At 45.4% G+C, this 16,409-nt stretch overlaps 1 protein-coding gene across 25 annotated transcripts in view; it reads left to right on the top strand.

Moving 5' to 3' along the window:
• LOC110363002 (uncharacterized) overlaps positions 1-16,409 on the top strand; it is a 339,437-nt gene that overhangs the window by 214,753 nt on the left and 108,275 nt on the right. For 14 of the 25 annotated variants that reach the window (XR_010474068.1, XR_010474067.1, XR_010474064.1 and 11 more), the window contains one exon: positions 4,404-5,737. The exons of 3 other annotated variants lie outside the window; for them this stretch is intronic. Coding sequence is in view for 10 of the 22 variants with exons in the window: in XM_065071015.1 (XP_064927087.1) it covers positions 4,404-4,524 (121 nt within the window). In the remaining 12 variants the exon portion in view is untranslated. The remainder of the gene's footprint in view (positions 1-4,403; positions 5,738-16,409) is intronic. 8 more of the 25 variants (XM_065071029.1, XM_065071028.1, XM_065071026.1 and 5 more) reach the window with 1 other exon arrangement.

The raw sequence follows: 16,409 nt of genomic DNA, 5'->3' as shown, positions 1-16,409 counted from the left end.
GCTGCATGAGCACATCGCACTCCACGCTTGCTGATGCTGTATTTTAAAATAAAAACGTTTTCAAAACATAAGTTATGCAAATATCTCTCTCTCTTTTTTTTTTTTTTTTTCTTCCCAGAAGGACACTGACATCCCTCTGTTTATGTTTTTCCACTGCAAAATGAACATCCCAATGGGATATACCATGCTGGGGTGAGCAGGGGTTGGGACCTGCACTGGACACAGCCCTGCAAGGGCTCAGCACTGGGACTTGGCGTCCCCCAGGACTTGAAGCGGGGGACAGCCACTTTGTTTTCCAGCCAGAGATTTTGTTTGCAGGCAGGAGGGACTGTTTGATCTGCCGGTTATAGGAAAAGCTGCTGCATTCAGATGCGTTTGGAAAAGTGCCTGCTTTGGCGGTGGCCCTGATAAGGCATGCGGTGGCTTTGAAGGTGAAAGGCAGGGTCCGAGGGAACCCCCGGTGTTTGGAATAAGGGACAACCCTCAACAGACAACAGCCTGGGCGCAGAGCTCATAACGTGCTCCCCTCGGGTTATCTAAATAGCGTATAAATCACTGTCGGGGCTGCCATTTCCTCTGACGGGGACCCGTGTAAGTGATTAATAACACACAAACAGTGGTACTTTGTGGAACTGCAGTAAATTTTATTATAACTTCCTTCCACTTGATAAGCACTTCCAGGGAGACAGAGGCTGCCTGCTCCCTCCCATCCGCCGCCCGCAGAAGACCCCAAGGTTACAGAGCACTCCATCACTCCAGCTTTTTCATGACCAGCTGCAAGCCATGAAAAGGAGCATTTTTGTTTTGTTTTCTTGTTTTCTTTGACTGGATGGAGCCTCTCATCCCCACTATTGGACCCAGGGTTGTATCTTGCACACCTGCTGTTTTAAAAGTCCCATAAAGTGTCAAACGACATGTTGAGCATCACCGTGCCACGGCGATGGGATGCATGGGGGCCACTGCAAGAAGAATCGCTCCTTTGCAAGAGAGAGATGGAGAAAGGCTGTGACTGTTTGTGTTTGGGGTTTGGAAAGCAACAAGAGCAATTGCTGACAGTCTCACCACTTTGCCCTGTTCTCTTGAGGATTCACATGTTCTCTAAATATTTACAGAGAAACATGTGTTTCTGTATAGGAATGCTATTTTTTTTAAATGTTAGACTATTTTTTTCAAGTGGGAGTGGAAGTTGCTGGTAGATGAATGATGGTGCATAGTAGCAGCAGCCAGCCCAGAGCAGGAACAGGGTAAATGCTCATGGGTCTGCAGCGTGGTGCTTTGTTATCGTTATGGTGGGGATGTAGTTTCCTATTGCTTTACATTAGTAATCAAATATTGTACATGCTCAGTGAAAAAGGGTGGAGATCTCTTGCTTTGGCCACCTCCTGAATAAAAGGGGTTTCTCCCCCGTGCTGCTCTGCACAGGCAGATTTTGACTGACATGGGGAGATGCATGTAGAGTATTTTAGGGTATAAAGATACAACATCTTGCAAAAATGATTGGGCAAGCCATGATGTGTCACACAAGCTCTCTGTTTTGATTTGGTTTGGTTCTTTTTTTTTTCCTGTGTTGTCTATAAAATCATGGTGGTTTGTTTTCCAGGTTTTTATGCACTACATGAGGGAAGGCAACAAGGTGCAAATTGTGTTGCAGGAGCTGCTGGGAAAAGCTGAGCCAGGTTTGGTCTCTCTGTAGAGACCTGAGCCCAGAAATTTGGTTTTGCCACTGCAAGAGGCACTTGTGTGTGGAGCTGGGGGGTAACTTTAGCTTTTGGGACAGCTGAGGGAAATCACAGCAGCACACAGGACAGATTGGAGCTAAGGAAGGTGGCCTAGGTGCTGCTGAGGTTTGGAGGTGACCCTAAGCAGGCATCCAGGACACATATTGCCCTTGTACCTCGACTTAACACTGTGTGGTCCATGAATGAACTTTTTTCCCCCTTCTTTTTTGGCTAAGCACAAGCAAGTTCCTTGCTCTGGTGAATGCAGATGACTGATCTCAGCTGGTGTGGTGCCATGGGGATGCATTGCAATAACGTGTATTTTATATGAAGGAAAAAGCCTCTGGAGAAACAAAGCTTTGAACCGTTCAATTTGTAATGGTGCGACGCTGGCAGCAAAAGCTGTGAATGAAAACTTGTGGGACACTGAATGAGCCAGTTAGTCTAGATGGGTTTCCTTATTTTTCTTTCCTTGTAGGCATTGAGTGTAAGTTGAATTTTATTCCGACAGCCAAATGCTGGGCTGACTGCAGAGCAGCATCTGTGTGCCCACTTCTGAGCTCTTGGAAATCCTAGCCGTGAGTGAATAAAATGCAAACAAAGCATCAAGGCATTTTGTTATTCCTAGAGCAAATCCGAGCGGTTTATATGAGATAACATGGCAAAGCAAACAGCACCTTCGCTTGGATCCTGCTCTGAGGGTGGCTCCTGGCTGCAAGGGGAACACGTCTGCTGTAGGTTGTGGTTGAGCATCCCTGTCCTGAAGGGACCGAGGTCCCTGCTCAGAGGCCACTGACATGAGCAACGTCCCTGCTGTCACTGGAACAGGAGCTGTCACCATCAGTGAGCTGGTGGCACTGTTCACTGTCAAGTTTATCAGCCAGTCCAAGGCTTTCAGAGTGGCGTGGCTGATGTTTTCCAAACCGACCTTCCCCAGAATCTTGCTTTTTTTAAAAAATAAAACAAACCAACAACTTTTTATTTTTTATTTATTTTTCTTTTTTATTTTTTCCTGAGGCTGATTAAGTGTGAAACATGTTTGGAATGAAAACTTTTCCATCCCAGGCTCAGAAATCTTATACATCAAAGAAACACAAGTGGAGTAGCAATAGAGGAGGTTGGGAGGATGCTGCCATGTTTGGGAAAGTGGCAAATGGGCACAGGTGGGATCCCTGTCTCAACTGAGGTGTTGGATTAAAAAATGGAAAACTTTGAAAGAAGACAATTACTGGAAATAAAAAGTAGGGAAGAAGTAGGACTTATCCGGAGGTTCAATGGTAGGGTGGAAGCCTAAAATTCCAAGAGCATGCAGCAATCATGGGGGGTGATACGATATTTCACCCAGTTGCCACCATGTAAATGGAGTTATGAATACTCAGACTAACAAAATTTTGGCAAGAGAGATTTCTTTCCCAGTCCAAGGCAGAAACACATTTCAGGGGAAAGGCAGAACACTGATTAAAAAAAAATTCCCAGAAAATACCGGGGAATTTTCAGTAACTTTTCTAAATGTTTTTGTGAAGTCTTCAAAACTTTTGTGGGTTTTTATTCTCCCATCCTGATCTTCACACAAGTTAAGAGACAGTAGCATTTTTGATGGAGCTTTCACTCAAGTATATTTGCAGGAAGTCAACTCACGAAGATCTGTTACAAAGAAAAATTCCTTAGATAACTTTATGCTCTGAATTACTCAAAACCCCACCGCAAAAATACTGAAAAATCTACTGAAATTTGAAAGAACAAAAAAAAGCGGTCTGAAGGATCAAGAAGAAATAAGTATCTACTGTTCCACAAAAGAGGCTTTATGTCTGCAAGCCAGAAAGATTTGTATCGTAATATATTCTGACACAGAACAAAGAAAATATAAGAAAAGTGAGCAGCCACCAGATCTGTCTCTCGCACGCCTGTGTGGAAATTCAGACCTTCTCTCAGTATTTGTTTTTATTCCCTGTGTTCTGTGGTAGGCCTCAGGAGCTTTGGTCAACGTGCCCAGGGGACAACCCTGTTCTTCATGGCCATGGTCCCCAGCGTGTGCTGCCTCCTCTGCAGCCCCTACCTGGCCATGGGGATAGGAGGAGGAAAAGTTTGGGATGTTTTCCAGAAAGGGATGAGATTGGAAAGACTGTGCATTTCAGGAATGCACAACCTCTCCTCAGCTCCTGGTTAATACGTCCACCACACTTTGGGGTTTAAAATCAAACCTCTTCACATTTTTGCTGTTGTCGTGGGCTTTCTGTAGACGCTCTTTTATATTGCATTGCATTGCATTGCTTATATCAAAACCAGATCAGAAAAAATTCTCCGTGCCCCCCCCCCCCCCCTTTTTTTTTATGACTGTTTGCAAGTTTCAAAGTATTTCAGGATTATCCAGGGTAAAAAAAAAAAAATAAAGGTCCTTCCAGCCTCCATCTAAAATGGATTCATTCCTGTCACCAAAGTACATTAAAAATAATAAATAAAACACAAACTAGTTCCAGGCAAGACAGTGATAGTTGAGCTTTGGACAGTGCTGGCCATGCTGAGCCCTTGGCAATGTATCTTGAGTGGGTAAAAAGCACATGATGCTGAACAAAATGTGATTTTCACACAAATGCGATGTTTATGTTCTTACATGAACCTCATGAAACATTTACAGGCTCTCCTCTAAGACAAAATGCTCATGCATCCAGTTGTGTCTTCCAACAGGCCTGTATTTACCAGAGAGAAGAGGATTCCCTGTGGGCACTGTCTGTTGCAGCACACATGTCTTCGCCACATCAAGGTCTACCCCAACTCCGTTCAGATGTGGGAGTCACCGTGCTACTGAGACATCACAAAGAAATGGTAACTGCTTGTACAGAAACATTCGACCGTTTCAGTTCCACGTTAGAAGTGATTTCCAAATATCTCAGATAAAGGCAGCTTCATAAACTAGATGTTCTGGATAACTTTGGAGCTCCACTCTTATTTTCAGAAAGCTTCAGGTAGAAATCCGTGGGACTAAGCACTTTCAACTAGGTGGCCCATTGTTGCAGCTGACGCCCTTGAGGAGGAAGTTTGGACTCCACACGTTTTACCAGCCTCCAAGTCTAAGTGTGGTCTGGGGAGGTCTTGGAGCTCAATGGAGAATAACTCCATCATGTGGGAATGAGGGAGGCCATCAAAAGTAAGAGCATTTAGTCTTCTCTCTTCTTCCAGTGAAGCCATTGTCCACTCATCTATGGAGTGTTTCTGAAGAAGTGTCTGTGCATTACAGGAGTACCACCTGGGAAGAGCAAGGGATGCTTTTTCTTTCACAAATTCTCACAATTCTTACAGATCTGGGGCTGGAGGAGAAAGGAAAATTCTCCATTCTGGCTGGCTCTCTGGACTATGTCATAACTATTGCTGAGCACAGAATGTGCTTCTTTCTGGCTTTGGTTTCCTGCTCCGAAGGCTTGTGATTGGGGAAGTTACGCTAGGAAATATCTGTGGTTGAATAAAGAGGAGCAGTACAGAGATTTGACTGAATGTCTGCCTACTGTTAGTTTGGTAGAAGAATAAAATGTGTATGAAAAAACAAATGTTTATATTTGTTCTGTAAAGGCCCCTTGTGCAGGACAAACAGGAAGAAAATAAATTAAAACCCTTGCAAGGGCTGAGGTATCTCTGTTTGTTTGGATTTACACTCCTACCTTGAAGCATCAGAGCTTTGTGTGTCTTTAACTGAACTATGGGTTTTAGATAACATTTAAACAATTCCCAGCATATTTTTAACCATTGAAACACCAAAAGGAGTTTGAAACACCAAAAGAAGAAGAATGTATTTTACTTGAATTGTATGTTACCCAAATCTCTGAAATGTGAGTAGTGACTCACACTCCCAGCTGATGTAAATTGGCTAATGAGCAGAGGGTAACCATGTTAATTTATGTCTCTGCCAAGAGAGCCTCCCATTTTGCTGCACCAGTCCCAGAGCCATCAGCAGCTCCAGCTCACGTGCTGTCCCAGGAGAAGTTCACCAAGGAGGGGGCTGTTCAGGACACCACAGGGACTTTCAGGTAAGGCAGTTGCTCTGCCTCTTTTTTTTTTTTGGTCCACAGGTAGCTTGTATCTGATCACAATACTCAGTAGAATGTTTTTTGGGGATGTTTAGATGCTGTTTTGGGCCTTTCCAAATCATTGGTTGTTATCTGTTGTGTCCATGAGATCTCTCTAGTGATTTTTTTGTGTGTGTGGTTGTGGCAGCTGCATGTTCTTTGTGACTGTAAAGCATTATGAAACGTTTACCCCTTATTTCTTTGGTCCCTTTGGAGCAATGTCTTGAGATGGTACCTCAGTAATAAGCAGCATATGTAACATGAGGCTCAGGTGCTAGGAGGGAGTCTTGCTTTTGAAAAGCTCTGGCATAGTTTGGCCTGTTTGGACAGACCTAGCGGTTTGGACAGTCCAACAACATCCATATGCAATGATTTTTTTTTTTTTTATTCACAATGTTGAAACTAAAAACCGCTTGGCTTTAAACTTTAAGCCTCTGCATGCATTCCCCTGAGAATGAGCCTTTCTGGCAAACTATAAGTTCTTAAATATCACTTCTCCAATTACATTCTCACAGGTTAGTATTTATGCAGGCCTGGCTTTTCAAATCCATGGAGCTGGTACTGGGCTGAGGCTTAATGCATTACAGGTGGCTTTTGGTGCTTTGGGCTCTCTGACCAAACTGGTTCCAGATGGCCACACAGTATGAGTAATAACATCAGCTCATTAAATTGCAAGGTTTCAACTACAATCACAGAATTATCAATGAAATAAAAGCTAACGGCGTATCAGCTGCACCCTAGACCATAAATAGGATTTACAGCAAAACAAAAACCTTGTTTTGAACTCGGATCTCTCCTCATTTCATTACTGGTTGTCCACATAATGGGTTTATTCACTAGCAAAAAGAACAAAAATCTGCCCCACCCCATCCAAAATGTACTTCTGAAGGCTACTGCACTGTGGTCCTGTAAGCTTCTGATTTTGGGAAAGTTTTTGATTGAGGTCATTGAAAATACACAACAGCATTTATCTGTGATGACTTAGAAAATAACTGGAATGAGCCGAGGTCTCGGATCAAAGAGATACGTGTCAGAAAGCCTCATTACCTCGCGTTTCATGTTACGGTTGCAAGCGCTGTTCTTTGTGCAAATTGTTGTCGGCCTGTAGTGTGTAAATCACGTCCAGCAGGATGACTCTTCCAGTGTGTACAGGTGGCTTCTGCTGCTCTTATAGCCTATATCAACAGTGTTTTGTTGGTCTGGATGTCTTTTCTGTTCAGAGTCACCATGGGGAAACATTTCTCCAAGCTCCTGTGGTAGCTGAGGTGATCAAGATCTCTGATCTTGGCTATGAAGGGCTGAATTTTGCATAAAGAAGGCAACTATAATAGAATAGGAAAACATACAGATATTAAAGAATTCCTCTTTGAATTTTTGTAGTCCTTGAGCCAACAGGTGGTGTTTGTACACAAAGCCAGCAACTAAACTATGTAATTTTTAAAGTTTTCCTTGACTCGGACACCTCTAATGTGTGTGTGGATGTGTCTACAAAATTCCGTCTGGGCCAGACTTAAGCTGCAGTATGGGGTGCGATATTGAGCAGAGGCCCCCTGCCGTGGTATGGGCTGGGTGATGCTGATGGGTGAAGAGCAGAGGAGGCTCACAGAGCATCTTGACCTTTTTTTTTTTTCTTTGGTTCTGCTAAATATGACCCCACTGCCAGGAAAGCAGGACTCCAATGACTTAAAGAATATGCTCTAAAGATATAGCATCACATGGTTTGGAGCAAGGTATCTTGTATGTTGTGTTTTAAATTAAGTCAAGATGATGAACAACGAATGTTCCCAACCCAACTAAAGCCACAAACTGTTGTTCTGTGCTCCTCCGTACCAGGCATCCAGAAAAACAGTACGTTAGAAGCATGAAGGTGTCTTGCTGTAGATAGTAGAAATGCCATGTCTTGAGAAGCCTGAGGGGTAAGTGGCTTTCTCAAATTTGTGGGAAGTCTGCAGAAGCTTTATGTGACCCTGGTTTGGTCCTAGAGGTCCTGGTTGTGATTAAAGCCTGGATCCACTACCCTGAATCATGCTGATAACTGGTGCAATGATCTGCTTTATTACTACTCAGGATGAATAAGAGGTTTAAAGTCAGTCCCCTGATAATTAGAGATGTTTTCTTCAGATTTATCCTACCTGCTTAGCCTCCCCAGCTGCACTTCTGTTACAAGTGCAAGCAAAACTTTCATATATTTCTACCCCAAGGTCTGTTTACAGCAGCAGCATCACATACAGGTCATGTGATAGTTCAAATATTGTGGTGTTAGGAGAGATGATTACATCTATTGTCCTGCTATTTGGGATTTAATTATCAACGAAAGTAATCCTGTAGGTAGTTCTCTCTCCATCCTGTAATTCTGAGGGTCTCACAGATGTGCAGAATCACTGCTTCCAGATGTTGACGGTCTTTTCAGAGCACTAGGCACTAGCCCAAGGAGGGATTTGGTATCGGGGAATTCTGGCACTGACTGCATTTCCAGCTATGTGAACACCAAGGAAATTATTGTGTGCGAGTGTGATGCAGAGACACCACTGGAGGCTGAGCTTAAGTCCCTGGGCAGGCACAGTATTGATCAAAAGTCAGGACTGTGGGCAAGCACGGACAAAAATAACCTGATGATTTAGTGCAGTGGGTTTTTTTAATGTCTCAAGCCACTATTATGCTTTGTGCTTTTAGAGTTATATTGCATGCAGTGCTACTCTTGCACAAGGAACAGGTTCTCAGTGTGGTACTTGGTGTTAGTGTGAGTTTTGAGGGCTGTATTCAGGCCTTCTGCTTTAGATGTGTAATTTAGGTGGTGCAGTATGTAAGTCACAGGCTGCTGTCTCAGCAGGGTGATATTGCCTGGGTTAAGACCTGTGTTCTCTGTGCTCACATGGCATCAGTGGAAAGAGCAAGGAGCAGCCCAGGAGCCCTAAATCAGGGCAAGCCTCTTAGGTGCTTCCATGGGGGCCTGGGTGATGGGCAAGGTATGGGATGGGTGTGCTGAGCTGGGAGCTGCCTCACACCAGTCAGTGTGAAACTGGGCACAAAGCCATATCCAGGCAGGATATCATAGCAGAAACCTCCATTCTGGCTTTTTGGTTGGTTCGGGGGGGTTAAGGTTAGGACAGAATCATAGACTCATTTTGGTTGGAAGAGACCCTCAAGATCATTGAATCCAATCATTAACACTGACACTAAACCATATGCTACCTAATCTACATGTCTTTTAAACCCCTCCAGGGATGGTGACTCCACCACTGCCCTGGGCAGCCTGTTCCAATGCCTGACAACTCTTTACAGGAAGAATTTTTTCATAATATCCAACCTAAACCTCCCCTGGTGCAACTTGAGGCCATTTTCTCTTGTCCTGTCACTTGCCACTTGGGAGAAGAGACCAACACCCTCCATGCTACAACCTCCTTTCAGGCAGTTGTAGACATCGATAAGGTCTCCCCTCAGCCTCCTGTTCTCCAGGATGTGCTCTGACAGAGACAGAAGAACCTCTGAATGCGGCTCACCTCCTGACCCAAGGGTCTGTTGGCCGTGTCTATGAGAGAGCACTAATCCCCAGCTTTTTTGAGGGAGATATTGCTACTCACCTCGTCTGCCACACCACAGGGTCCTGCAAAGGAGCCCTAGATGAGATCACTGCCTCTCCTCACAGGGTCAGTGTCCCATTTTGGGCCTTTGCTTTGTATAACCAAGGTTTGGGGTTAAGTGAGTGGTGTTGAGTCCATCTTTCCTAGGTGCTTGATGCAAGCAGCGGGCATGTGAGCTCGGATCTTGGCATAAGCATGCTGCTGGTGCTGAGACCCAAGCTCACGTGCCAAGAAGAGCGATGCTAAAGAAATCCTGTGTGCAACATGAGGAATGCCAGACCTACCCACTGTCTCTAGATTATGTCTCCCCCGCCAGGCTCTGGATCTTATTTGGATGCGGAGAGATTTATAAGGCATTCTCTTAATTAGGGGGCCCTGTTAACATTTCGACTGAGAAAGATGGGGAATGAGGAGACCTAACAGAGAGGCAACAGCAAACAGCGGACTGAAAGAGAAGGCTGGGGGGACTGACGGTGTGGGTTGTAAAGCAGGGGCAATAAAATACACCAATAAAAATGATGTGTATGTCCATAGCCTCATCTAAGAAAGGGAAACAACAGCAGGTCCCTTCTAAGGGCAACCAAGAGAAACCCCTCCATGTGTAAGCAATTATCAGAAACACATGGGAGAGGTGGACGGGGCAGACAAATCCGAAAGCCATATGATATTGCACAGAAGAGTGAGGCTTGTGTAAAGCCTGGGAGTTCATATATTTCACAGCTCACAACATACAGAGACTTTGGCCTGCTCCAAAAGCTGCAACTGGGAAGGCTCCTCTCGTTTTGGCCTCCAGGCCTGTGCACAGATGGAGGAAGCTGAGGGAGGAGTGCTGGACTGGAGGGGCTGGCATTCTGCTGAGGAGAGACAGAGCTCTGCTTGGCTTTGCTGTGCACTTTCCTTTGTAAAACACTTGCAGCCAGTCTGTGCCACAGCAGCTGGGGTACTGGGAGCAACATATCGCTGCTGCTGCTGAACTTTCGGGTTAACTTTGGGGAATCTGTGCTTCAGTCTGTTTTGAAGCGTGGACTTATCCTTATTGCCTTCAGATTTTCTATCAGTTTAGTGGTAGGATGATATTCACTGTTGGGATGGGAGTCTCAGAAGCATCGTATGCAGCCTTCCACCCCCATGTGAAGAACAAACAGCATTTTTAGTGCAGGGCTGTCAAACTTGTTTTCACCAGGGGACACATCAGCCTCACAGTTGCCTTTGAAGGACTGAATGTAATTTTAGGACTGTATGCAGGAGCAGTTACATTTATACAGTTCTAAAATCACATTTGGCCCTTTGAAGGCAACCACGAGGCTGATGTGGCCCCTGGTGAAAATGAGTTTGACACCCCTGTCTCCATGTGTTCCCATCACTGCAAGGACTGTGGTGTGGTCTAGATGTTCCTGATCTGCTTTGTCACTACTTGGGCATGTACTGCTGCTCTGAAGGCCACAGCAGCCTGGAGCCCAAGGTGTTATCCAGCTCCTGTGCAGAGTTGGTGCCTTGGACTACATGACACTCTGAAGTACAGGAGAGATCCTCTTTGCTGAGACATGCTGTGGGCATGTCCGATCAGCTCAGCTGAGCATATTAGTTCTTGACAACTGAACTGAACTAGTTCTCTGAGCTCCTTCACATCCACTTGCAAAGAACAAGCTGTGAACTTGATGCACATCATCGGTTTGTGGATTTGGATGCATTTAACTTGTCTCCAGTGCATGGTGGTCAGGTCAAACACGTCTTTCTCACACATGCCCCAACTCCAGTCTGCCTAACAGTGCCCCATGTCAGGCTAATATGTGGGTTGCTGCTTTCCAAATGTCTCATGTCAAATGCAGGGATGTTCTCCCCAAGATGTATGAATGGGAGCCTTGTAGAAATTGAAATATGCCACCTGTTTTTTTCCTGTTGGAGACCAAGTTGTGGTCCCTAGGGATCATAGCATTTGCTTGGTTTCCACAGCAGTAATCAGACAACCTTCTGTTCTTTAGTCTTAATGGTACGAACAAAGATTTGGAGAAACTGAGTTTAAAGTTTACTAATAAAGCCTTGGACATGGCTGCACTGTGCGACTGTAGAGTCTCTTGCTTTTCATCCCACCATAACGTGTGATGTTTGTCTGAAGCCCTGTGATCTGAGGTGGATGTCCAGCATAACTGTTTGTTCAGATTGAGCTGTGAAAGGAGTTAATCTGATTACAAGATGTGTCACTCCTCTGTGTGCTGTTGGCTATAGAAAATGATTCTTCCCTGTAAGAAACAAGAAGGGAAAGTTCCCTTAGCTCCTGAATGTGCCACGCTCCTGAACATTAGTGTGGTTGTGGGGTCATTATTTTCACTGAGCAAACAGATGTTTTAGTGCTCTGAGGAGCACCTTTGCTGCAAAGGGGGATGCTTACGTCTCTGAGGGCAATGGTGTGTTCAGCATCAGTAAACATGTTCTGCTCCATCTCATGGAGCACTGAAAGCAGAAACAGATCTTGGGTTTCATCATGGAAAGGGGCAGCTTTGCCAATATAAAGAACAACTTGTGCAGGGTCTGCTTTCATCTCTGTGCATTATCAGAACTATTAAAATGAGGAGAGAGCTCTTTAAGCCTCATTGGACAGTGACACTAAAAATACCCCAGCAGCCCCCTCAATCTCAAGCCCCAAACAACTGAAAAACAAAAGCCAGCCCTAAACCCTAAGCCCCCGAAAACCCTGTGGTATCCATCACTGCCATGTGTAATCACAGTTCGAAATCCAAATGAAGTCTGCAGCCTGTCAGCTCTGCAGACAGATTTGGTGGTGATATGAGCAAAGCCAACGTTTAAAAATGACTGAATTCTCATTATAAAGATACATGATCCTCCTTCTCATTCAGAACAGTTGGGCTTTGCTTCCAGTGGAGAGCCAAGCCATTTATTTTATAGCTCCATTGTATGCTGCACTGGGAATTGTTCCCGCAGATAGAGGTTTCTCGCATGTTTTCCCTATGTACTTTGTTCCACATGCTCTGCGTCCTTTGCACATGCTGAGGGCTCTCACATGAATTACACTTTGCCTGATTTGGTTGGATGGGTTTCCTACATTTGTGTCCTATAAATTGGCATGGTGATGTATTTATTTTGGTAATCAACCAGTTCTTTGTAAATCTATGAGCTTAATCCTCCAAGAGAGAGATATAAAAGGCTCAGTCTCTGTTTCTAACAATGAAGATAAATACCTTTATTTTCATAACTTTTGGACATCTTTTTTGTGGCGTTCAGCCAAATCATGAGGTCCTTGCTCAGGCAAGGGTGCACACATGTCATAAAGTTCCTCACCAGACTTGTTAGGGCATGGAAAAGTCTTTTAAGAGGAAGGATGGTCTTGTGGTTTTGCCATTGAGCAAGCATTTAGTTCAACCAGGCAAGTTCTTGCTTCTGCTATGCATTTCCAGTGTGACCTTGCATGACCTTTTCTGTCTACATCTGCTCCCCCAAAATCTCCTGCTGTCAAGCATATAAATCTCCTTGGTGCAGAGGCCCTCTTGCCGTGGGTTGGTGCGTGCAGGAATTCCAGCCGAGGCGTCACAGAGGCAACGCAGACGTGAGAACAGCCATAGGTTTTCGGCCCTGTCTGCAGACCAGGACCAGCTCCACCTTGCTCCAAGGTGACGGGATGTAAGCCAGGAGCCACCTGAGCCTGTTAATGCACAACTATGTCCATAATAATGAACATCGGCTCTCACTTTATTAGTTTGGTGATCAAATTTGGATGCCTTGGTTGTGGTGCTCCTTGTGCTGAGGGTGGCTCACAGCTGGCTACATCTGGCAGTGGGACATGACCCAAAGGAGCAAGGATGGCTGTCCTGGGATCTGCCATCCTTTTCTAGCAGCTCATCCCTTCCCAGGGACTCTTAATCTAGCATCATCCTTCATCTGCTGATCATTAAACTTTGGTCACCTCTTGGGGTGGTGGGTCACACAAGCATTCAGATTTTGCTCCTGTGTGGAGGTGCTGGGAAGACCTCCCTGCAGCATTTTAAATAGCACTGGGAAAATGAGGGTGAATACTGAGTGTTTGAGTAAGGCAGCGGCTGCATATGAAGGAGGAAGGCAGTAGTGTAAGCACAGGCTTGGGTCAGTTGGCTCACCTCAAGAGGGTGGTATAATCCATCAGGCATGCTGCTTGATGTGGTGTTATTGACTGCAGCGTGATAAGGATCTCCACATGCTTCCGCCCACCCTCCGTTTTCCCCCCAGCTGGAGGGAAAACTTCCTGGCGGTGGCCGGCAGGAGGGTGGGGGATATCACAGCCCCGCTCCTGCCAGCTGGGGCTGCAAGGAGAGGCGCAGACCGTCGCTGCTTGGCAAAGTTCCCCTCCGCACGCTCCCGCTTCGTGCACACAACCACATTTGTTATTCTAAGACGCCTACGATTCAGAGTGTGAGCTGCGAAGATGGGCCTGGGGAGAGAGTCCTAATGCATGTAAATGCTTTGCTTAACTGAAGTGATATTGTGTGTGTTAATTAAGTTTTGCAGAGTGGGACCAGGACGTTACAATCCAGAGTCCAAGTCCACCAGAGTCCTTCCCGGGCCTGTGGTGGTAGTGCTAAGGGTGAGGCTGGGTTGGGGCATGTGGCTACGACAAGTGGGCTACAGCCTTGTCAGTTTTTCTTTTTCCCTGACCTGGCTGAAGGTGTTGATCAGGCCCAAAGACCTTCATGGCCACCTCAGGTTTGTCAAATAACTAGACAAAAGCAAACTCTTCGAGACTTGAGCTATGGCCACCATCTCTGGCTGTAGCACATGTGCTTGTTCTTTCTTTGCAAGTAAAGTTCACACACCACTGGAAAAAAATCCATTTGTCTATGCCTCTTAATACATCGGCTTCTCCTAAAATACCTTTCTGTGCCATTTTTTTTTTTTTTTAATTAAAGTAAAACTGGAGAGGGGTTACAGAAAAGCAAAGGTTTCCTAGGTGACTGTTTCCATAGTCAAAAAATCCTTTTACAATAAGTAATGATGATGCTCCATGTTTTTTATACCAGTCTTTACAGTGAAAGCAATATGTTGTCCATAAATCTTAAGGCTGGTTAATTCCTAGAAAATTCTGCCAGCAGAATCAAATTATTTTACTACCTCGTGTCAAATTAATGGCTGGGTGTTGACCAGTGTCACTTCCTGCTTGAAAAATGACTGTGACATTAAGCATATTTTATTTATGCTTTCCTGCCTGATGATCAAAAACAGTAAAATTGAACAGTGAGGGTGGGGAAAAGTCAGTGCTCATTTCATAAACAGCATCGCCACCGCATCTCCTTGGAGCAAGCCCATGATGATGCCCACACAGTGGGGCTCAGCTGTGCTCCCTGGACACACTGACTCTGTCTTTCCTTTGATGACCGGTTGCTGTGGGAGGTGTGTTGGGTTTGCGTGGCAAGGTTTTGGTAATGTATGGGCAGTGGGTTCTGCCTGTGGTAGTAATTGGTGAATGATCTCTCCCTGTCCTTACCTCTACCCATGAGCCTTTCATTATATTTTCTTGCCCCTATCCAGCTGAGGAGGGGGGTGATGGAGCGGCTTTGGTGAGCATCCAGCATCTAGCCGGGGTCAGCCCACCACAGAAGGGAATTTGGACTCGTAGCTTTAAAATCAACTCTGGTCCCGCTTCAGCTGATTTGATGAGAAGGGTGGTACTGTGGGACACGTCCCCAGACACAATGCACCCTTTGTAATAATTTGTCTGCAATTCCTCTTGCTAACCCGTATTTATGTATGGGAAAGGCCAAAGGGAAAAAAGCAGCTGGTCTTCTGGCTGATGCCTGGATTAAATTCCCACAAATTGCAGGAATAACTCATGTAGTCTCATGCCAGTGGTCTTATATGTGTTGATGTTGACCTGAGGAGGGGTTTTGTCTTCCTTGGTGTCCTGGCGAGCCCAGGAAACTGGTGGCACCTTGATGAGATGCCAATCGTAATGTCTTTGTTAGTTTAGCTGGAATAAAATGCTGATTATTAGTGGCTAATTGTTTTATGGTGAAGCCTGAAATGTGTATAGACCCTACAGAGGTGCCCAGTCAACTGCAGTCCAACCTGGAAGCAGTTTACTGTCTTTTCTCCAAGTTTTTGAACAAAACACTAAGTAACTCCATGTGATGGTTTAGATGAAACAGAATAAGCAGGCAAGGAAAAAGAAACAGTTCTGTCCTGTGGTTCTTGGTGCTGTGATGTCCTTCCGAGAAATCCTTTGTCAATACGTGGTGACCTCCCGTGCAAAGGGACAAAGAGCCAGGAAAGATTGCCCCATGGAGGTTCATCTATTCAGAAGGCAGCTGTCCTCAACAGGCCCATTGGTGGTTGGAGCCAGTGGCCTGGTTCAATCCCTCTCTGTGGTTTCCCCCACCCAGCCCATGCAAGCAGATGGAAAGAGCAGCTGCCAAGCACACCACACCTCCCAGCCTGCAATAATAATCACAGACCATCTCACCTCTGGCCCACACTAAGCATCTGGAGAAATTTTTCTGTTGCCAGTTGCCTCACATTCAAGCTGATTCTCTTTGGCTTGACCCATAGCTGGGGGTTTGGCTTTCCGTGCACTAGTGAAATGCATTAACAAAGGCCAGGTGAGGACATTACGATCGGCAGCATGAAAGGTAATTTTCTTTCTGAGTCAGCTCTCAACTTCTTGAGTGCTGCCGGCACTAAGACTCGCTGCTGTTTCTCTTGCTGCCCTGGCTGAAGTCCTCCTCTCCGAGCCCAACAATTTCCACTGTATATTTTGGGAAGAATTGGAACGTTCCACTCAGTCTTCCAAAATCTAAATATCACTCCTCATGGCCCTCCCTAACACTTAAAGAATCAGCTCTGGACATGCTACAGATTATTTTTATACATCCTAAGTTGTCGTGGTCCACCCCATTTCACCCAGCCACCTGCAGCTGGGTTAGCTGGGTTGTCCACCCTTTGTGAGTTGTCCCAAGAGATGCAATACGGATGGTCCTTACCCTTGTCCCTCCTGTTTTGGGAACACTTGGTGCTGAATCAAGAAGGTGTACAGCCAATGAAGAGCACAGGACGTCATCCAGAAGTTGGAG

Source organism: Columba livia, chromosome 8 (assembly GCF_036013475.1).
Source record: "Columba livia isolate bColLiv1 breed racing homer chromosome 8, bColLiv1.pat.W.v2, whole genome shotgun sequence".
Lineage (NCBI taxonomy): Eukaryota > Metazoa > Chordata > Aves > Columbiformes > Columbidae > Columba > Columba livia.
Note: the sequence above shows the minus strand (reverse complement) of the source record. Positions and strands in the feature narration are given on the sequence as shown.